The following is a 24080-nucleotide window of genomic DNA, read 5'->3' on the forward strand; positions in this document are numbered from 1 at the left end:
TGTTTTTGGCACCTTTGTCTAGTATGAGATAACTGTGTTTGTGTAGGTTTGAGTGACTTGAATTTTTATGGTGATGTGAATAGATAGTGAACATTTACTGTATGTCAGCTTCATTAGCACCATTCATTCATTCATTCAATATTTATCTAGTGACTTATAGGTTGACAGCCAGTGTCTCCATGGAGGGTTTTTCTTCTTACAAAAGGTGTAAGCCACCTGAGAAATTAAAGTCTAGCATAATTAGTGAAGAACAAAAGACAAAGAGTCAGAAATATATTTTCCAAAGCGGAGCCCCTGATAGATCCAGTCCACACAAGAGCTGGAGCTAGACAAAAGAAAGTGGCTCCAGTAGTTTATTTAAGGAGGTACAACAAAGCCAGTGAAGCCTGGGTAGAAGATGGGAGAAAGGAAAGAAAAGAAATCAGGGTATTTAAACCCTCTGATCCCTCTCTGTGTGATCACTTCAGGTTGGCCATGTCACTCACCAGATCACCACTTCTGTTGAATTAGCCTATTTTATACATTATTCCCTTTTTGAGTTCCAGTAACCTTCTTATTGTTTGCTAAAGTTGCTGACAGCTCCACTGATGGAACAAGGTTGTACAATCTCAATCCTTGTGACTCTTTTATATCCTGTCGACACATTTGCAAATAAACCATCTTCAAAATACCCTAATTTATATGTGCCATATATTTCCAGGTGGGACTGTGAATGTATGCTTGGTCAGGGCATATCATTAGTGAGGCCAAAAATTATGAATTTAGTTTCTATGTAGACTAATTGATTCAGTACAGAGAAAATTCTGTTTCATGGTGAAAGATTTTTTTATCTAGCCAGTTTGTAAAAATATATTTTGAATTCAAGGAATGAAAAAATATGAATGGGGTTGGGGTTGTGGCTCAGTGGTAGGGCACTTGCCTCACCTGCCTGAGGCACTGGGTTCCATCCTTACTTAGCACCACATAAAAATAAATAAATAGATAAAATAAAGATACTGTGTCTATCTACAACTAAATTTTTTTAGAAGTATGAATGGTGCAATTCAGAAGTATCATAAATTTGAAGAACAATTATTTCTATTTATTTGGGTTAGTGTTGTCATCTTAACTCCAAAGCAGTCTGCTCTTTTTTTTTTTTTTTTTCCCCTGGGGGCGGGCTGCTTTAAGTACTAATTTCTTTTCAAAGTAAATGCTTTAGGTAAAGGATTCTGCTTTGAAAGGAGAAAAAAGAAAAGAAAAAAAATCCCCAAACATTAATGTCTTCTTATATACATAGAATTTCACTATTTTTATTTAATATATTTAAGTTAATGAGTTTAGTTTTAAAGTAGTTTGGGGTCTATAGTATAATTGAATAGCAAGTACCAAGTTCCCATATACTCCTGTTATGTATAGATGTACAAACATCCCTCACTATCAAATATTCACTAGTATTTGATGTCAGTCATTTTGGATTTTGGTTGTTCTAATTGGTGTGTAGTGGTATCTTGTTGATTTTCAGTTCCCTAAGGACATATGATGTGATCATCTTTTCATGTGCATATTTGCCATCTGTATATCTTTGGAGGGATGTCTATCTTGACCTTTTTAAGTGTTGTTAATGGAAATATAATAATTGAATATATTTATGGAATATAGTGTGATAATTTGATAAATGTATTCAATGTGTGATGATCAAATCAAGATAATTAGCATTTCAATTTCCTTAGATATTTATCATTTCTGTGTTAGGAACCTTCAAATTCCTCTCTTCTAGTTTTTTGTAAATATATAATAAATTGTTGTGAACTATTAGTCACCCTACTGTGCTGTAGAACACTAGAAGTTACTTTTCCCATGAAATTATATTTTGGTACCCATTATCCAGCCTTCCTCTATCTCTCTTCCTCCTTACTTTTCTCAACCTCTAGGGGCCACACTATTCTACTCTCTACTTCTATTGTGAATTTTTTTTTTGTGTGTGTGTGTGGTGCTGGGGATCAAACCCAGGGCCTTGGGCATGTAAGGCAAGCACTCTACCAACTGAGCTATTTCCCCAGTTCCGATGGATTTTTTTTTTTTTTTTTTTGCATTTATCCTGGCTTCATGTTCTCTGAGCTTCTTAGATCTGTAGTTTGGTATCTGACATTAATTTTGGAAAATCCTGGGTCATTGTTGCTTAAAATATTGCTTTTGTTCCTTTCTCTCCTTCTTCTGGTATTTCCATTATGTATATGTTACACAGTTTTAGTTGTCACACCATTCTTGGTATTATGTTCAGGATTTTGTTCTTTTTAAATTTTGTTTTCTTTTCTTAGCTTTGGGAATTTTTGTCATATTCTCTAGAATAGAGATTTTTTTCCTCAGCCATGTGCAAACTACTAATGAGTCCACAAGAAGAATTCTTCATGGTAGTTTTGATCTCTAGCATTTCATTTTGTCTCTTTCTTAAAATTTCCATCTTTCTGCTTATTTTATTGATCTGTTCTTACATGCTATCTACTTTTTCTATTAAAATCCTCACCATATGAATCATACTTGTAAAAACTCTTGGCCTGATAATTCTAGCATTCCTGTCATAGCTGACTTTCATTCAGATGTTTGTTCAGCCCTTTGAAATTTTATTCTTTGTGTTTTAATATATCTTATGATTTTTTTTGTTGAAAAGTGAACATGATATAGTGGGTAGCAAGAACGATGGTAATTAGACTTTTAGTAATAAGGTGTCAGGGGAAGGGAAGCATTCTGTAGTTTTATTATTAGGTCTATCTTTTGGTGAACCTGGGCCACTATATTGAGAACTTCAACAGTGTTTTTCAGTAGGGATAGAATGACTAGACGGGGCTAGAGTTGGATATTTTCTTTTCCAGGTAGATTAGGTAGGTATAACTATAGCTGATTTGGTGTTTTCTTTAAACTAGATTCTTTGGAAGACAGCTCTTGTTAAGAAGAATATGCTTTGATATATTTCAAAATGATTCCTCTTTCCCTCCCCCATCTTGAAGCACAAGGAGATTTTTCACCAATGTTCACTGTGAGATCTGGTAGAGTTTCTGGAAGTAATACCCACAAATATAACCCCTACACCCCTATTATGGGGTACCCCAGGAATTTTCAACTTTAGAGTTGTCCACAGTGAGCCTCTAGCAATTTAACAATTACTTTTTAGGTCTTTTTACCCTGGCATGGGTTCTTGTGGAGGTTTCTGCTCCAGTTAAATTGTGATTTTCTGTATTTTCCTGTCTCTCTCTCTTATTCAGTTTGCCCTATGACCTCACTTTTATGACAGATTAAAGAGAGTTGTTGATTTTTCAGTTCGCTCAGTTTTTTACTTGTTGTTAGGATGGAGTGGGGACTTCTAAGCTCTTTACATGCCCATTGAGAAATTGGAAATCCCTCTATCTTTAAATACAATTTTACTGAAATTAAAATATTATTAAGGATCTGGAGACCCAGGCATAAGTTTTGAAGAGTATGCTGCCAGATGAATGACATGCTTTAATGCACGAATTCAAAGACTATTAATATTTGTAACATTACAACATGTTGTTGTATATAAATCATTGATCTAATAACTGTCAGTAAATTCACTATATATTCCCTGGACTCTCTTCTTATACCTGAGAGATCAGAAAGTAGGAGCATAGGTGTTGGTAAGTTAGAGAAGATTCAGATGGATGATGAATAATCATATATTTCTATTCTTAAAAAGTCTTCTGTCTTGCTGGGCATGGTTACACATACCTATAATCCCAGGGACTGGGAGGCTGAGACCAGGATGATCATAAGGTCAAAGCCAGCCTCTGCAAAAGCAAGGCACTAAGCAACTCATTGAGACCTGGTCTCTAAATAAAATATAAAATAGGGCTGGGGATGTGGCTCACTAGATGAGTGTCCCTCAGTTCAAGCTCTGGTACCCCCACTTAAAAAAATCTTATATTTCATTTAGTGCATAAAATGTTTCTTTTATCCTTGAATATAAAGATAACTCTTTTTAACATAAGGAGGAATAGCTATAGTTTTAAAAATTTGTCTGGAATTCCAAATCAGAGAATAGTTAAAAAGGACCATTCATTATTATCAATATAAATTTAAATTCAAATATAAATAACTATATGTTAATCCAGTAGTCATGAATAAGTACATTTTCAGTAACATCTCTTAGGCTAATTTATTTTTTATTTAATATGTTTGTCAGTAACTTAAATAGTATCCATATTTGGCAATTATATTAAAATATTCATTTATCTTTATGCAGCTAGTTTCTGTATTATTACTAAAAAGATTATATAGTATAAATTTCAGTATGAAATTATATATTTGCTTTAAATATAAACAAATGTTTCATTGTAACAAAATAGACTATCAAATTCTAATACATAATTTAAGACTCTGACCTGTAGAGTAGATGATGCTCCTCTAAATCCAGGGAGAGATACCCTTGGCGGATTTATTTAAGAGGGTGAAGAATGTCCCTTTCTATGCATGAGTGGAATGATATTGCTCTTGAGAACACTTGCTTCTTTTTCTCAGGCCATGGGGCCTCAGCCAGGGCCACCTAAATGTGGTAATAGGTTATGCAGTGGTGGCCTCTGTCATTCTAGAAAGCATTACCGTCAGTGTGTCCATTGTAGCTTAATTGTTCTGGGAAGAGACTATATGAAAGGGCCAAGGGAGAGGATTTCATTATCTTTGAGACTTAAAAGTCTAAAGAACTGCAAGAGGTGAGCAATATAAAATGTGTTTGAAGGGCTGATTTTTAATATTTTAGACATTCTAGGTACACAATTTTTATATTTTGTGTATTTTATGTGGATTTGATTTTTAATCTTAACAATGACTTTTATTTTTTACTCTCTTTCAGAAACTAATCGAGTCTAGCAACATTGGTTATATCACTCATTTAAAACTTCTAAACATTAATTTCCCAAAGATAATTTTCATTTTTCTTTTATACTGATTTTGTCCAGAACAGTTAAGTTATTGGTTTGTGATAAGGTGGAATTCCTTTTTTGTGAAGCAGTTAAACAGATCAAACTTAGTTGTTAGATAAAACTAGGTATTATAGTTCTGAATGCTGGGTTCACCATTATGGCAATCATGAAGAATTCCCGATATTATCTATGAGAAACATTCATAACCTCTGCTGTTTGTCTGAGTAAATGTCAGAGCACTCAAGGAGATAGTGATATTAAACAGACTACCTCATGCCAGAAATGGAGGGGTGAAGGAGAAAACTGCACAGTATTTATGACTCTAGGAACTATAAGTTGTAATTTAATGAGATCAAAGCATGTGCTGTTTATTTGCTGCACTAATAGCTTTGAATAAAATGGTTAGAAAACAGACAATGTACTAAAAGTTCAGGATATTTAGAAGCTTATAAAGGCTATAAAATCAAAAGCATATTTTTCAGTGGAAAATCATTTTGTGGAGGTCTTTGATTTTAATTTATTGTGCTCTTAAGATTAATTAATGCATAATAGAGAAAGATGGAAGAAATTATTACTTTTTATTTTTACCAGCCATACACTGTTTTTCTATCCCTAACTCATTTTATAAACCTTCTTACTATTTTAAAACAACTATTTTAATAGGAATTGATACATTTTAGGATATCTCCCTTAAGACAGCTGATTCCAATAGTTTTCGTTTTCAGTTATTTGAAAAAGGTAGAAAAGCATAGAACTTTGCTGCATTTTGTAACATTGGGGAAGAAAAAAACTTTGAAAAACCAGTCGTCCTTGATTTCTTCAGAGAACTGTAAGCTATATAAGTGAATATAAGTTTTAGCCATATACGTCTTATTAATAGGACATTGTGTCTTAGGAGTAAACTTTGAACAGATTACTAGTACAAAATAAGTCATCCAGTAATTTGCTTTCTAAATTACTTTGAATGTTTGTTTACTTCATATAGTTGTATTTTGCTTTAGGAAAACCTAATAAAAAATAAAGATTCAAAAATAATTGCTGGGTTTCCTTTAAAAGTTATCTTAGTATAAAAAAAGCCACTTGAAAGCAAGTATTACTATTATGTAAAGAATGATATACATCATATTAAAGTCAATATCATTGGTTTCTTTTTTTAAAAATAGAATCAGTTGAGCATAAGAGATTTTTTAAATACTCTGATAGTATTTTACTAAATACTGCATAACAATACAATATAAGTATTAGTCAAATGTGTAAATATGAGTTGAGATTAAAATTTTATGGCCAGGCATGGTGACACACACGTGTAATCCCAGTGGCTCTGGAGGCCGAGGCAGGAGGACCATGAGTTCAAAGCCAGCCTCAGCAATTAGCAAGGCCCTAAGCAACTCAGGGAGACCCTGTCTCTAAATAAAATATAAAAAAGGGTGAGGGATGTGCTTCAGTGGTTAAGAATCTCTGGGTTCAATCTCCTATAACTCTCCCCCCAAAAATTTTTATGATCCTCTATCAGGTATTTTACCTTTGAATTAATTTCATAAATTCTTAAGAAATGAATTACCAAAACAACTAGATTTAATTTTTGATCTTTCAATATCCATAGTCATTTAAACTATCATCTCATGTTTTAAGATATTTAACTGGGGTGGAAATGATAGAATCAATGAATTGTTCAATAAGTTAAGTCAAAGACTATTTTGCCTTTGGAGTAGAATAATTATTTATTGTAGTGTCTAATTTTTATAATTGTTGTTTAGCATATTCTTGACTATAAACTTAGAATACAGAAATAAACTATTTTAAACTCACAGTTTAGGAATGTTGGTTACAATAGTCAAGGTTATTCTCAGCCATAAAATGTGCTGTTCTTTTAAAGTTAACATAATGCTAATAATTCACCATCTGGTAAGCTTAAGTTTTCCAGTATTGGTAATAAAACTGCAGTGGTTTGTTCACAGTTAAACAAGGAGTATCTCTCTGTAATATGGCAGTCTAAAGTGCTGTATAATGAAGCTAACTGATTCAATCACTATGGAACCCTCAGCATTATACTTATGTCTACCACTTTCTAAGGCAATCTTGCAAATTGACTGAACTGTTGTGTCATTAATAGTCTGTTTGGCAGACATTAACCAGTCATTTTTATTGCCATTTACTTTATCCTGGGTGAATCAAATCTTTGATTTCATCAAATTTTATTATAGACAAAGATGAGTCATATTTTTATTCATGTTTATTTTTATTTTCTATTTATATCCATTCTAGTTTTTAGTTCCTGTTAGATTTCTGAATCTATTAAAGTGCCATGGAACATAAACTAAGTATAAGATATAGTATCTTTTTATTAACATGCATTAATTGTACAAACCCATTAATTGTGCAAATTAATGGATTTCACTGTGACGTTTTCATATATGTATATATAATATACAAAAAGTACCCTTTGGTACCTTTTTCTGAAGAGCTTATTCAACAAAACTCTTATTAATCATGAGGAATGAATCTTAATTCCTTACATAAAATAATACTTAATTATTCATGACATTTATTAAGACTTCATAGTACTTTATTTTACAAGCAGGAAAAATTCTATATCACACCACAGTTGTAGCGGAGAATCCCCTGTATTCAGCCTAGTAAATAGATGATGTGTCTAGCACATAGTAGATACTTAGGAAATATTTCTTGCATGGATTTTTATATGCCAGGAACTTTAAAAAATTTATTATCTACATTTTACAGATAAGGAATTTGAGGCAGTATTAAGTAACTTGTCTAAAGTTACAAAACAAGGAAAATAGAATCAAGATTGGAATGCAAACAAATTTGGCTCCAGACCCTGTGATCTTAACCATTTCACTTATGATAATAGAATAACAGCACAAGCAGTTCATGCTATATAAGTTTTTTCTCTTCTGCGTTATTCATGATAAATCCTACATTTATTAAAAGGGTACATTGTTGACTACTCATACTATTGAGCTGCCATCTTCTTATATGCCTAGACTGTAGAACTATACACTAGCTTGTCCCTACCTTGAAATTCATTGCAACTGAGCTTCCATTGGGCACTTTCATTCAGCCCTCCACTTTCTGCAATCAGAGGACCCTTTTCTATGATATGTACCATCACATGCCCAAATCTCCTACCTCTAGTCTTTTATTCCAGTTACTTCACTCAGTCCATTAGTCTGTTCTTGCTTATATGGAATTCCCTGCATAATATTTCTCATTTATTCTGTTTATATTAACTCATCACTTCACTTTTTCTTTAAAACCAAACCTTTCAACTATAGTTGTCTTAAGGAGGTGTACCACTCGGGACATACTGGTGTTGCCCCTCCCCTTGCCCCTGGCTTTGTGTTCTCATTTGTAATATGAGTATCATAATATATACCTTTCCTGTTTAATACATATGTAATAAATATAAAGTTGTAAAGTTCATGAGAAAGTATTTCAGAAAGTTTCATTCACATGCTATAGAAATGTATGAAATTAAGTTTAAAATAGGATTAAAGTAGTTTTGACAGACTCAGATTTTCTGCATCATAACTACAGGTGAGTTATTAGTATATATAGGCTTTTAAGACAATTAAAACAGCCTGTTTGCTTTTTTTATTCATTAATAAATTTGTTTCCTCTGTCTTAAAGTCATGTTTTCATCTTGCTTGACTTTTTTCTGAAGCTAAACTAGAAATTTGTAGTTTTTTCTCCAAGAAATGAAATGACATTCTTTCTTTTTTTTAGAGAGAGAGAGAGAGAGAGAGAGAGAGAGAGAGAGAGAGAATTTTTTAATATTTTATTTTTTAGTTTTTGGCAGACACAACATCTTTGTATGTGGTGCTGAGGATCGAACCCGGGCCGCACACATGCCAGGCGAGCGCGCTACCGCTTGAGCCACATTCCCAGCCCCGACATTCTTTCTTATAAATTATATTCTCTGAGCTGTGCACCATGGCACATGCCTGAAATTCCAGCTACTTGGGAGGTTGAGGCAGGAGGATCACAAGTTCAAGGCCTGCCTTTGTAACTTAGTGAGATCTTGTCTTAAAAAATAGAAAGGGCTAGGAATGTAGCTCAGTGGTAGAGCACTCCTGGATTTAACCCTCAGTAGCAGGGGCAGGGAGCAGAATCATATTCTCTGATCTTTTGTTAGACTGCTTCAAGGAAATCCATTTGGTAATATTGCTTGCTTGCAGTTTGATCCATACCAAATGGCTGTTTAATCCAAATATCTGAGCAGCAAACTGAGCTATATGAGAAAATACGGTTGAATATCTGAGACCACTGGATTGTTGAAGAGATAACCATACTTCCTGAGCTCCCTAGTTTAGTGTGAGGAGAGGACAGCTGATAACTGGATAGGCAGTATTATCAGATATCACTGGGCAAAAACCATTCCTTCTACCTTCCACTGCCCCAAATGCAGTAGGAATGTCATCTCCTTCATACTCATCTTTACTCTTCAGAGTTTCTTCTGGTCCTTTATGGGCAGATGTTACCTGAAGTTCACATGGAATTTCAAAATTTCCACAAGCCTTCTTGATTTTTTTTTTCCATGTGACTCAGATCAGAAGCTGCACCCATCAGTATTATAACCCTGCATTGACTTCCTGATTTCTATTTCTATTCTCTATGTGACCCACTGTTTTTCTTTACCATCTGGAGCCTTTGAGGAGTTATTTTCATGTCACAATAAAATAACTTTTTCTGCTGGCTTCTATTTCCAAATGGCCAGAGTCTCCAGAAGTCATTATAAATGACATCAGCAAGAACAATTTTTTTGGTGGTTACATAAACACTAGATTCAATCTTCATATCAAGCACTGGGTGTAACAGTTCTGAGACAACCAGGGCTTCTTCAGTATTTTTTTTTAAAAAAAAAACATGTGTAGCATGACTTATCTACTTAATTCTGGCTTATAACAAGTTCAACAAAGCAAAATTTTGTAGCAATTAATTGTTTCTCGTACAACTAAGGATCATTGTTGGCATCATCCTTGAAAAATGTTCCACTTGAGGTGGGCAAAACTTATATACTTTCTTTTTTTTTTATTGGTTGTTCACAACATTACAAAGCTCATGACATATCATATTTCATACATTAGATTGAAGTGGGTTACTTATATACTTTCTTGATGCCAGGAATTATTTTTAGAAAAGAACAAATCACTATTCTACAAATCCACTCAAATTAGAATCATTTCACACCTGGGGCACAATGAAAGCTGTCTCCCTCCAGCTGGTGAAATCAGTTTTGATGCCTGCTTCCTGTAACAACTGAAAATACAGCTGGTAATTTTATTGGAGATTGTAGTTTTTCCTTCCGGATGATTCTTTCTAGATGCATGTTATGGTTTGGATGAGAGATGTACCCCAAAAGCTCATGTATGAGACAATGCAAGAAGGTTCAGAGGAGAAGTGATTGGGTTATGAGAGCCTTAACCCAATCAATGACTTAATCCCCTGATGGGATTAACAGTGACAACTGGAGATAGGTGGGGTGTGGCTGGAGGAAGTGCTAAATTTGGCACATGGCTATATTTTGTATCTGGAAGAATGTGAATTGTCTCTCTGTCTCTGCTTACTGATCACCATGTGAGCTACTTCTCTCTGCCATGATATTCAGCCTCACTGTGAGCACAGAAAAATGGAGCCTGAGCCTGCCTTCTATGGATTGAGACCTCTAAGACAGTGCACCCCTAAATAAACCTTTCCTGCTCTACAGTTGTTCTGGTTAGATCTTTTAGTTGCAGCAGAAAAAAAAAGCTGGCTAAAACAGTGCATTTTCTGCTGTAATTTGGTCTTTGAATTTCAAGAGGACTTTTTCTGGACTATCTAACAATTAAAAGGTTTTTTAAAAAATTCTTTTTTATTTATATATGACAGCAGAATGCATTACAATTCTTATTACACATGTAGAGCACAATTTTTCATATCTTTGGTTGTCCACAAAGTATATTCACACCAATTCGTGTCTTCATACCTGTATTTTGGATAATAATGATCATCACATTCTACTATCATTAATAACCACATGCCCCCTCCCTTCCCCTCTGCTCTATCTACAGTTTGTCTGTTCCTCCCATGCTTTGTCACCCTACCCCACTATGAATCAGCCTCCTTACATCAGAGAAAACATTCGGCAATTTATGTTTTGGGATTGTCTAACTTCACTTAGAATTATCTTCTCCAATGCCATCCATTTACCTGCAAATGCCATGATTCTATTCTCTTTTATTGCTGAGCAATATTCCATTGTGTATATATGCCACATTTTTTTCCATTCATCTATTGAAGGGCATCTAGGTTGGTTCCACAGTTTAGCTATTGTGAATTGTGCTGCTGTGAACATTTATGTGGCTGTGTCCCTATAGTATGCTGTTTTTAAGTCCTTTGGGTATAGACTGAGGAGAGGGACAGCCAGGTCAAATGTTGATTCCATTCCCAATTTTCCAAGAAATCTCCATACTGCTTTCCGTATTGGCTGCACCAATTTGCAGTCCCACCAGCAGTGTGTGAGTGTACGTTTTTCCCCATATCCTCGCCAACACTTATTGTTGTTTGTCTTCATAATAGCTGCCATTCTGACTGGTGTGAAATGAAATCTTAGAGTAGCTTTGATTTGCATTTCTCTAATTGAAAGCGATGATGAACATTTTTTCATGTATTTGTTGATTAATTGTATATCATCTTCTGAGAAGTGTCTGTTCAGGTCCTCTGATAAAACCAATGTTCACTACCTCAGCTATTGCTGTTATCCTGAATGAATGTGCTGCAGAAAGTGATCATGCTGTGAAGAGAGACTGGAATCTCTCATTTGCTCTTAAATGCCTTTTCCAATAGCAAAGACTGAAATTCCTTTTGACTGATCAATTGCTCTTCCTCCTTTAAGCTTGAACTATATTCTATTTCTACAATGATTAGTTCTTTGAAAACTATTTATCCTTTACAGATCATCTCTAAATTTCATAGAACCATAGGGATCATCTAATCTGATGGTTTTCATCTTCCTTTGAGCAGCAGAATACTTTGTTTAAAATGTAGGTGTTCGGGTTTGAAGCAAATAAATGTAGAGCTGCTTCATTTGAAGGGAGAGTTGGAGGAACTCTGGAACTATATCTGTTGGCTACTCTTCTTCATAAGCATCCCTGCAAAAGCTCCATGGAACTGCACGATTTTGAAAACTGTTAACTGGATCCAAGATCTTTTTTTGGAGAAGGAACTGAGACCCAAAGAGAGTAGGTGAATTATTTACTGTCAAGCAATTTATAAAAAAGATCCTTCACTTATTTTCACTTTATTCTGCATATTGTTTGTAATCAATTAATTATTTTACTTTTTTGAGTTATATTTTAAATAATCTGAAACTTTTATAATGTTAGCTGAAAATCTTCTTGGGATGGATGTGGTGATCATTTCACAACACTCTTTCTATTTCTGATGAGCAGTCTAAGCCAATTAATATCACTTTATTCTTCATGCCAGCATTCAGTTCAGGAATGAGCATATGGGGGTCATATATGGTAAAAGTATGTCATTTGCATGTATAAATATAATTATATATAATTAAAATACACTAAAAAGAGTGAGCATATGAAGTAATTTTGGTAAGCAGGAGGTGGTTCAAGGAAAATTTTTTTCTTTCTCTTTAGAAAGAGTTCCAGAATGAGATAGTCACAATTTAATACGTCTTTTTATTAGTCCAAAGAAGCAGAGTCCTATGAATGGAAACTGGAAAAATTAAGATATTAGTCTTTGGTAACACACATTTGGTGCCCAAATCAACCAGCACTAGAACCTGCCTAACTTTGGACACCCTGTTATGTGAGAGTCAATTTACTTATTATTTAGTAGGTTAGTTATGATTTTCTGATATTTGTAACCAAGGCATCCTATGGGTATTCTCAGACTGTTTTCCATTAAAGAATACTGTGTTTTGTACAAGTGATGAAGTTTAAAAAAGTAAACTATAAGCATAAAGGAACTTTAAAACATAATTTTATGATATTTATGTAAAAGTGATCTATTTAAAGGTTTTCTGGTACTCTAACAAATTAATTCCTCTGGCTCCCTGATTATTCCCTTTTCTCCTGTTTCTCCAAAACTATCCTCAGTTCTCTATTTTTCTTTTATCATCTGTCTTTCAATGAGTTTATATTTCTTAATCTAGTCATTTTCTTCAGGAATGACTTCCCATACACATTTCCTGCCCTTCTTTTAAGTTTTAAAATATATTATTTATTTACTTATTTTTAGAGATAGTGTCTCACTTTATTGCCTAGGCTGGTCTTGAATGCTTGGGCTCAAGTGATCCACTTGAGCCTCATCCTTCTGAGTAGCTGGAACTATAAACACATGTTACTTACTGTTTTTGGTTCTCTAGTTCCATATTTTCAACTGGTTGTAGGTTATTTCCTTTTTGTGACTTTTAACTTTGAGGTTAATCATATATTGGATTCTTCACTATCCTATTATCCCTGAAAAAAATTCATACAACTCTTCAGAAGAAACCATCTTGCTGTTGTTAAGGTAAGTAATTATTGGTACACTGACACTTCCTTTGGGGAAATTCTTTGGGTGCTACCTTTTATAATATGAAAAAATATATATATAAATGAAGGATGTGTTTTGAGAATAGTAACAGCCTTGCCAGGTGTGGTGGTGGTGCGCATGCCTGTAATCTCAGTGATTTGAGAGGCTGAGGCAGGAGGATTGAAAATTCGAGACTAGCTTTAGCAATTTAATATAGCAAGGCCCTAAGCAACTTAGCCAGACCCTGTCTCAAAATAAAAAATAAAATGGACTGGGGTTGTGACTCAGTGTTAAAGTTCCCTTTGGTCAAATACCCAGTAACCCTCTCCCTTCCCAAAAATAGTAACAGCTTAGGCTTAATGATTTGTGCATTTTGGCTTTTTAAAAAAAATTTTTGTAGTTGTAGATGAACACAATATCTTTATTTATTTTTATGTGGTGCTGAGGATCAAACCCAGTGCCTCACACATGCAAGGCAAGTGCTCTACCAATTCCAATGTGCCATCTGTTTTTTTTCTTTTTTAAAAATATTTACTTTTTAGTTATAGACAGATACAATATATTTTACTTTTTTAAGTGGTGCTGAGGATTGAACCCGGGGGCCTCATGCATGCTAGGTAAGCACTCTACCTCTGAGCCACAACCCCAGCCCCATGCCATCTGTTTTCTAGTAGCCCCAGTCCCCATTTTGGCTTTCTTAAGAGTCTATCTCATGACATTTTCTCTCTCCTAAATGAAATTGTAATATGTATTTCATCTCTTTTATCAGAGAAGCAGATTTTTCATTTTTATGTTTCTGCCTTTCATATTTCATTCCCCCTTTTCAGTTTGTCTACCTTCATCTACATACTCTGGAATCATTTTTTATCTTCATTTTGTTTGTTCAGTTGATGATATCTTTTTTTAGAATGTCTTATCCCCCATTTCCCATTTTTAAATAGTATAGACACTCATCATCTCATGTCTGAATTAATGTAATAGTCTCTTAGCCTGTGTTTTCTTCAGATTTCATTCACTTTTTTTGACAAGAGTTCACTGAGATACTGGTTTAATGTACCAGTTGTAGATGACTGACACAGAGTAGGTACCTGGTGTATATAGAAGGAATGATGGGTTGAGTAGTTTTCCTTTGCCCACCAAATCAAGTCCCAAACTTCTTTAATTGGCTTTCCAGAGGTTCTGTGGTTTGCCCATTCTACATATTCAACATTGTTTCCTGCTACTTCTTAAAAGATATGTTCCATTCTATTTTAACCAAAATCTTTGTGGCCATTAGTATTATTCTTAGTTCTTCCTTTTTGCTTTTGCTTTCCTCTACCTTTGCTCCCACTCTTGAAATGTCTTCTCTTTATTTTGTTTGTATTAAACAAGGTTGTGTTAGGAATCAGATGGCACATTGGGACTGGTAATTGAGAAAGATTTAATGAAGAAGCTATTTACATAAATGTGGGAAGAGTTAAGGAAGACCAACAAGGGATGGTAAAGTACCAAAGGATAAAAGTAGTAGGGAGTTAATTACCATGCCTATACTAGAAGGGGCAAGGGAATGAAGCAGATGCTGAAATGTGGCAAGAACTAGCTATGGTTGTAAAAGAAGGCCAAAGTCAGAAGCTGTGACTTGGTCAAGATACAACACCATTGCCAAATTGTGATTAGGTAGGGCAGAAACTGGGAAAATACCTCAATCTCTTTCTTTTCCTAGCCTGCTGATTCACTGATGCCTCCTACAGATTTAACCTAACAAGGAGCCAGAGGGCAGGGTGGGGTTTCCTATACTCAAAGAGCTTAGCCACACAGCAGGGCACAAAGCAGTGTACAGAAAGGGTGGAAAGTGAAGGAGGGACAAATGGAGGATATTCAATCTACTATTCATTCTTCAAGGCCCAGTTCAAACCTGCCTCTCCTCCTTTATTCAGTCTTTTTTACGTTACTTTAATACATGCTGATTGGTTTCATCATACCAGGATATTAATTTGTTTTCTTGTTCTTCTGAGTATAGAGCCCTATCTTTTGATTACTTTTAGCAGTCACTTTATGCAATGCACATATCCAAAGGTGGTATGTAAGCTAAGACTAATGAGTCCTTTCTTCTGGATTTTGAAATATGATGTAGTATAGTAAATTTCTCTCTGGGTGGGCTGAAACTGTAACATGTAGAACTCGGAAGTATTGGCAGCCCTATTTTCTGTTGCTTCTGTTTTGCTTGCTTGATATTGCACTCTTGGATTTCCTCCTACCTCAGTTGACTGTACTCTTTGGCCTTTTATACTGACATCTTTAGTCTGTGAATAGTGGAGTTCCTTAGGACTTAATTATTTGTCATCTTCTGTCCTCTAATTACTTATTTCTGTAACTGTAAATATTATTTTGAAAATCACATAAGAAATTTTTAATTTTTTAAAAAATAGAGAACATGAATCAATTTTTAAAATTGTGTAACCTTAACCATCCTACTGTTTCAGCTTTTTATTTTTAACTAAAGAGTCAAGAATCTATTGCTTAGGTAGTTCAGAAACCAAAAATTTGAAGTATATTTGTCAGGATTCTTAATTGCAAGCTGACTTAGTCAGCAAAAGAATCTATTGGAAGAATGTTGATCATCTCAGACTTGAAAAATCATTAGGAGCAAGGGAAACTGCCAGGGTTACCAGCACTCTGGTAGAGCAGATTCCTGTTTGGAGATGTGAACTGGCTGGGAGAATAAAAAGTCTGAAAATAATTACTGAGGTATAAAAGACAAAGACAGAAATTAGATTTTTAAAAAGGGGGCACCTGGTGGGTCTTCCAGCCCTGATAGGAACTGGAACTGAACAAGTGAAAAAGGCCAGTCCTTTATTTAAGGGGAAATACATCAAAGGTTTCAGAATGGCAAGCTTCTTCAGGAAAACAGGATAAGAGTGGGAAAAACAGGTTCTTTGGTGGTTGCTCTGGGCAGCTGCATTTGAACTTAGGGCTGTGAACTAAGGCACAGTGCCAGCGTGATCTGGGCTTTCTCAAATTGGGGAGTTTTACCCAGGAGTTTCCAGAAAAGCAGCTTCCCCGCCTTAATGGCTCAAACAAAATCCATAATTCATACCTGGCTTCCAACGGGAGACCATGCAGTATATTTAAGACAAAAGCATAAAACCAGCTCCCACTGCTGATTACTGTATACCTTGTATCATACCTCAGCTGACCATAGTGGATGCACTACTGTCTGGGAGGCATCATTGTTACCCATGGAAGCTTGAAGTTACTGACACTGTCCCCACTGTCTACCAACAGACAGATCTGCAGCAGTCCTTGTCCTTTGTAATAGTCTTGATCCATCATCCAAGACTTGTGCATCTGATTAGCAGAGTCTGTTCTCAAGCTTATAAAGCAAGTATCTAGTATTTTAGCTTCTCTGGTGCACAGTGGGTTCTTATAATGCAGAGTTCCTCCAGAATACAAAGGGAGCTCAGAAGCTATGTAATCAAGGCTATAAAAATCACTTCTTGGGTATTTAATAGATACACAAAACAGCAATACAATCAGTTGCACACTAATTTAGAAATTGATATGTTAGGATTTTAATGTGATTGGTATCAGCTAAACTAAACAGACATGTAATGGTTCACAAATGAAGACTTCTTTCATAATTCTAAATTATACTTTCTGCACACTGCCAAAATTATTATTTTTTTAAAAGCAAATCTTGTCTTATCATTCTATTCAAAATTCTTTTTTTCCCCAGAGGTTCAGATTCATTTATTTTATTTTATTTTATTTTTTTTTATTGTTGGTCGTTCAAAACATTACATAGTTCTTAATACATCATATTTCACAATTTGATTCAAGTGGGTTATGAACTCCCAATTATACCCCGTATACAGATTGCTGAATCACATCAGTTACCCTTCCATTGATTGACAAATTGCCTTTCTAGTGTCTGATGTATTCTGCTGTCTGTCCTATTCTCTACTATCCCCCCTCCCCTCCCCTCCCCTCCCCTTTCCTCTCTCTACCCCTTCTACTGTAAATCATTTCTTCGATTTGTATTATCTTGTCTTACCCCTCCCTTCCTCTTATATGTCCTTATGTATAACCCTGAGGATCGCCTTCCATTTCCATGAAATTTCCCTTCTCACTCCCTTTCCCTCCCACCTTCAAAATTCTTTAGTAGGAAGCGGGGATGGGAATAGGAAAGGCAGTAGAATGAATCTGACATAACTTTCCTATGTTCATATATGAATTCATGACCAATGAAATTCTATATCACAACCAAAAGAATGGGATGGTAATTTTATAATCTAGGTATGTATAATATGGCAAAATACACTCTACTGTCTTGAGTATCTAAAAAGAACAAATAAAAAATAAAACATAAAAACCCTTAAATCCTTCAGTGGTTAATTCCCATTGTCCCTAGAATAAAAATAAAATTCTTTATCCTGACAGACAACTTCCTCTTAAGATTTGAGTCCTGCCAGATTTCTAGCTACATTACCAATATTTTCCCCTTCCCCTTCTGAATCTTTAATGACTCAATTCAAATGCTACTTTTCTGTGTAATAACTTCTTGATGTCTATAACTAAACCATTTCCTTCTTTATGCTTCTTATACATTTCTGTAATACATTATATTTTAATTATTTCTTACTTGATGCTAATCAAATTGAGAATCCTATATTATCATTTTCATTATCTCAGAAGATTTTTTTTTTCAGTACTGTGGGTTGAGCCAATGGGCACTTTACTATTGAGCTACAACTCCCAGTCCTTTTTAGTTTTTTATTTTGAGGCAGGCTCTCACTTGCTTAGGGCTTCACTAAGTTGCTGAGGGGCCTCAAATTTTCAATCCTCCTGCCTCCGCTTCACAAGTCACTGGGATAACAGGTGTGTGCCACCATGACCAGCTATCTCAGAAGATGGTTATTGAATAAGTAATGAATGAAAACCCTCTGCTTTTCTGGTTGGTTAGTGCATGTTTTTTATCCCCATGTGATTGGTCTTGCCTATTCTATTAACCCCATGTTGCATTCCCATGTTGGCTAATCTTGCAAAGGAGCTACAGGAAGTAGACCTTGATATACTGGTAGTATTATCTTGATATATGAATTATAATTATAGGTTTAAAGATGAATTTTGAAATTGTCAGGGAACTACCTTACTTTGATGAAATATGTGTACTGAATTTTGTTGACATATTTTTTACATTAAGGAACTAAAAAAAATAGCTTCTGACTTGATAAAGTCCAAGGTCACATGTCAGTATAAAATAGAAGAAGAAAACATCAATATAAGAATTAAAGAACAGAAATTTGAAGAACTTCAAGAAAGACTCAACATGGTATTTGATTTAATGTATTCAAGTTTATAAAAGTAATTATTTTTAAATGCATGAGAATTTTAGGATTATAACACAAAATGTTTCTTCTTTTCAAAATTGCCATACATAGTAAAAATTCAAGGTATTATGAATTTTTTTAATTATTAGATAATTTTTGCCATTATCAAGGACAAAAAATTTGGCTGCAACCATTTTATTTTCACTTTGATTTTGGATAATATTGTAATACAATGGTGTCTCCAAAGAGCTTTAAAGATGAGGGATTTTGTAGTTTTAACCTTTCCAAGTTTGTACAAATCTATATTGAATTCTTTTTTTAAAGACTATATTATATTTCATTTTCTAATGTCTTTTTTTGGTACCACGGATTGAATTCAGGGGCACTCAACCACTGAGCCACATCCCCAGCCCTATTTTGTATTTTATTTAGAGACAGGGTCTCACTGAGTTGCTTAGTGCCTCTCTGTTGCTGAGACTGGCTTTGAACTCATGATAGGAGCCTCAACCTCCCAAGCCACTGGGATTACAGGCATGCACCCCACCACACCCGGCTCGGCTCTATATTGAATTCTGATACCTTCCTCAATTCATTGGAGCCACTGTTTCAACCACAAGCAAATGTGGGTGCTCTGGAGTAATAGGTCATGTCATTCTCAAGTTTTTTGAGCACTGAATTGAATGTAGAATTTGAATTTTATACCATAACTTTAAAATTATTCAAATTTTTGAAGGAATTAGAATTAAATAAGAAGATTAATGATGAGATTACCCATACTGAAGAAGAAAAACAGGTAAGCAATCATAAGATATTTATGGAATCAGTAAATATTTTAAAATCAGCTACAGTGTGGGAAATAAAGTAACACATGGAATCATGTTTAAGTCAATATGTAGCAAATAGTAAGCTTTCAGTTAGAATGTGTATAACAGTCACATATATACTCCTATTTTTAAAAGATCAGTTTTTTTCTTTGTTCAGACAAGTGGTGCCCTAGCAGGTAATTATTGAAGTGTATTTATACACAATGCATGATTTTTCAGAACATTATCCTCTCATATGAATCTATACATAGTGCTTACTTTTTCAGGACATTATCCTCTCATATGAATCTGTTTGATATTTATAATTATTCTAATTTTTTAAAAAGGTACATGAAAGAAAACTCCTGTTCTTTGTTTTTCTTCTGCTTTTCCTCCATTTGATTCATGACATCCTAGTTCATTATAACATCTTGTAATATAGCCCATATGACATTTTAGTAGAGATATATTTGCTATTTTGCAGGGGGCAAGTCAACAAAAGTTTATTTTAGTTTTGAATTCTTCAAAATTTTCAATAGTGTCATGGTCCAATTAAAAAAACTTAGTTAATTATTTAAGGGACTCTTGGAAATAATATTTCTTTGGAAATTATGTAAGAAATATTTTTAGATATTTTATTATAAAATTTGCCATTAGTTTAATAAAATATTGAAATTAAACTATAATGAATTAGAAATTACAAAATGTATTTGAAGAATGAGTTTAGAGACATGACTGTTATAGTAAACATTTAAAAATTGATATATTTATATATTTTTAAAGGCTATCATCATTTCTTTTCAACATATGCAGCAGTTACTTCAGCAACAAATTCAAGCTAATACTGAAATGGATGCAGAATTGAAGATGCTAAAAGAAAATAATCAGGTTATATATATACATACACACACACACACATATATACACTATATACATGTATGTATATAGTGTTTTATCATATTTCTAATGAGCTTTGCCTGTTTAATTGGTATCCATCTGTGCAATTTTGTTGATATTTTTTAATTTTAGGGGCAAGATACTGAACTCCATCAACTTTTGTTTTCAGTCTTTAAAGTAAAGTATAAAATGAAATGTCTGATTTCATTTTATACTAGAATGAATGGGATATTTCTTTGTCTTAGAATTGTGGCTGAGGTCTAAAACTGAAAATAAAAAAGTGAAAGTGTCATTCTGGGGTTATAGCTCAATGGTAGAGCACTTGCCTAGCATGCGCAAGGCACTGGGTTTGATTCTCAGCACTGAATATAAATAAAAAATAAAGATCCATCAACAACTAAAATAATATTGAAAGAAAAAAGGTGAAAGTGTCATCCACATTATAAAAGAGCAGTCAACCAGCTCTCAGAATTTCAGGGCAGAACCGTGTTCATAGGAATATGATAGCACTAGTACTGTTGCCACAATCATCCCAGCTTCCTCTTCCATATATATATATATATATATATTTTCATATATATATACACACACAATACATACATATATATGAAAATTATATATTTTATATATCATATATAATATATATATATACTATATTATATACATAATATATTTTATGTATCTGAAAATTATTGGGGGCTGGGGCTGTAGCTCAATGGTAGAGCACTTGGCTAGCATACATGAGGCACTGGTTCAAGCCTCAGCACCATAAAAAAATAAACAAAATAAAGGCTGTCTGACCATCTACAACTACAAAAAAAATTTAAAAAGAAAATTATTGGAAGGGAATACATTATGGTCACTGATATTTTGAGAGTGCAGTGTTAAAAAAGAGAGGTTTTTCTCTACTTCCATAGTGGAAGGGGATGATGCTAAGTGTGAGAGTCTAAAAGAAAATCCCTTATGGAGATTGAGGTACAAGAAGGGAAGACTGCCCCTTGTTCCTTGTATGAACACTTGAGATCCACTCCTGGTGTTGTCAGTAGAATAAAATATGGTAAATTCATGTGAAGAAGCTTGCCATGTTTCTTGAAGTTGGGAAATTTACCAAGAACATATTAATTAATGCCCAGTTCTGGTCGGAAAATTTCAAAGTGGAAGGTTTTGGGGAAAAATCTCTGTCAGTAAGACTTGAAGTGTATTTGTTGGTTCTAATACCTGTGGCTCTAGAAGTGTGCGTAAGAGAGAATCCGCTCATTCTGGGCTCTACATACAGAAATGTAGAAGTTAGTGGAGGGCAGGAAATGCCCTGAGTACCCCTAAGCCAAATGATGTGATGTCTACTTAGACAGAAGTAGGGGCATATTCTTCTGGGGTGGCCCATAAAAGACATTTCTGCCCCTCTTCTGGGATTTTTGGTAGCAAGGAGAAAAGGTAAAGCTGAATATTTTCCATGAAAACTATAATCACCTCCCATGTAGGAATCAGTATTAGTAGAGGCTAGAGCAGTTTCATGAATATTTTACTTGTGCATTTGTATAGGGACCCACACTCACGAAGACTTCCTGCTTCAGGTTTAATGCTTTGCAGTCACAGTCTTGGAAGTTTTTTATTAACTTTTATCTTGACTTTATGTTTTATAAATTAAGACTGATGGGACAATGGAATCTGTGCCAGAGGCTTGTAGCCTCAGTTCCAGACATTTTTTTTTTTTTAATTTCCATTGCTTTCCAGTCTTGGTTCTTAAATCTTGTTTGGCCCTTCTCTCTTGTCCTTTTCTTCTGCCATTGGCAGGTTGTTGGATCACATTTGTAGTGAAAGATCTGTGTTTTGATATTGACCTTTACTTCTTGGCGGGGACCTAGTGCAGGAAGGGAAGGTCTTATTTGGTTGCATATACCCTCCAGCACTTCAGATTGACACATGAGGCAGCAACTGTTCAGGTTCCAAGTTGTCATAATTTTGGTATGGTAGACAGGTGACTTGTCAGGGGCAGGATGAGTTTCCAGCCCAGGTAATGCATCCCATCCCTGCCCAGCAGTTGGAATCACTTCAGAGTCACCCATTTATCATGGGCTGGAATAGAGGACCCAGGGGAAAGGAAATTGACTTCCCTGATCTGACCAGAACATAGTACATGGGTCAAGCATTTGGAAGGAAGAAGGGAAACCTAGTAGCTGGTGGATCTTATTCATGCTGAGTTGGGTGATGAGTCCACTAGACACTTAAGTTTTCCCCTGCTCAAGAAACCAGGACATTAAGTTGAAAATAAAAACCACTATGGCAGATTAAGAGAGAAAGGGAAGAAGGAACTGCAAAGAAAGGAAAAAAATTATATTTTCATCTTTTTAATAGTTCTTTTCCCTTGTTTTTTATTTTATTTTTTTCAATTTTATACCAAGCCAAATTATGTAGTCCAACAGCACTGAATGGAACCACATTTAACCTGAGCAATGTGTCTTATCTTCATACTATTGATATTCTGTTTTGTTCTGTAAAGAGAGCTATACCCTTCTTATTTCTCTTGCCTTCACCCAGTACTATAGGAGTTAGATTTAGGAGAAGGAGCTTGACATGGTGGCGCATGCCTGAATTCCCAGCAGCTCAGGAGGCTGAGGAAGGAGGATCATGAGTTCAAAGCCAGCCTCTGCAAAAGCAAGGTGCTAAACAATTCAGTGAGACTCTGTCTCTAAATAAAATAAAAATAGGGCTGGGGATGTGGCTCAGTGGCTGAGTGCCCCTGAGTTCAATCCCTGGGACCCCTCCCCCCAAAAAAAAGAGGAAGGAGAAAGATGTGGTATGCCAGAGTCAAACTTCTCTCTCCTTTAATATCTTCACCTATTCTAATAAAAGACTGATAAAAACAATTTCTTTGAAAGTTTAGTTATGAGCAAGACCCCCTCCCCCACCTCCCATACCCCTGCCCTATAACTGGATAACTTGGACTATTCCTCTAATATATTGAACTTTCTCCCAAGAAACATTATTTACCCGAATTCTTTAGGAGTAGCATTAGCAGGAGCATCTCCTAATTCATAGAACCGAGTTGAAACAGATTTTTAAGGGGAACAAAATATTAGAGATTGACTAATCAAAACATTTCAGTTCACGAAAATATAAGCAGTGTCATACAAGGCCTTGTAATAGTGGCAAAACTTGAATTAAACTTTTATCCTGGTTTTAATCAGGCATTGTTTTTACAACTTCATACTATTATTCTTTCCTAGATCTATGAGTGCTGCCAATTTTGTTAGATCACTTATACTAAGATGGTTCTTAATTGTCTCTTCATAAACTCTAATTCCAATTCTTAAGTATTACTGAATTTTAAACAGCCAATAGTAGTCATAAATGTATAGTTATGGGTTTCATTCGAGTTAACAATGACTATCAAGACTACTGTTATCTTGGTAAACAAAACCACTATCCTTAATTATCATAATTAGTACCTCTCCCTTGAAGTTAGATGTAAAACAGTAAAGATTCAAAATTTATAAAAAATAGAACTGTCAGCTTATTTTGAGAAGCAAGCTCATTAAAAAACAAGCAATTCCATTTATCATCATTATCATTTTTAAAATGAACATTTTAATATCAAAAGTATATTAAGGACATAATCTCAA

At 34.6% G+C, this 24080-nt stretch overlaps 1 protein-coding gene and 1 pseudogene across 1 annotated transcript in view; one reads left to right on the forward strand and one right to left on the reverse strand.

Moving 5' to 3' along the window:
- Positions 1 to 24080, forward strand: part of Ccdc73 (coiled-coil domain containing 73) — a 120754-nt gene that overhangs the window by 66058 nt on the left and 30616 nt on the right. Inside the window, exons 9-11 of the mRNA XM_026404255.2 lie at positions 18631 to 18759; positions 19491 to 19550; positions 20344 to 20448. Coding sequence (XP_026260040.2) covers positions 18631 to 18759; positions 19491 to 19550; positions 20344 to 20448 — 294 coding nt within the window. The remainder of the gene's footprint in view (positions 1 to 18630; positions 18760 to 19490; positions 19551 to 20343; positions 20449 to 24080) is intronic.
- LOC113193505 (bifunctional phosphoribosylaminoimidazole carboxylase/phosphoribosylaminoimidazole succinocarboxamide synthetase pseudogene) lies at positions 9014 to 10755 on the reverse strand (annotated as a pseudogene).

This window comes from Urocitellus parryii, chromosome 4, assembly GCF_045843805.1.
Source record: "Urocitellus parryii isolate mUroPar1 chromosome 4, mUroPar1.hap1, whole genome shotgun sequence".
NCBI lineage: Eukaryota > Metazoa > Chordata > Mammalia > Rodentia > Sciuridae > Urocitellus > Urocitellus parryii.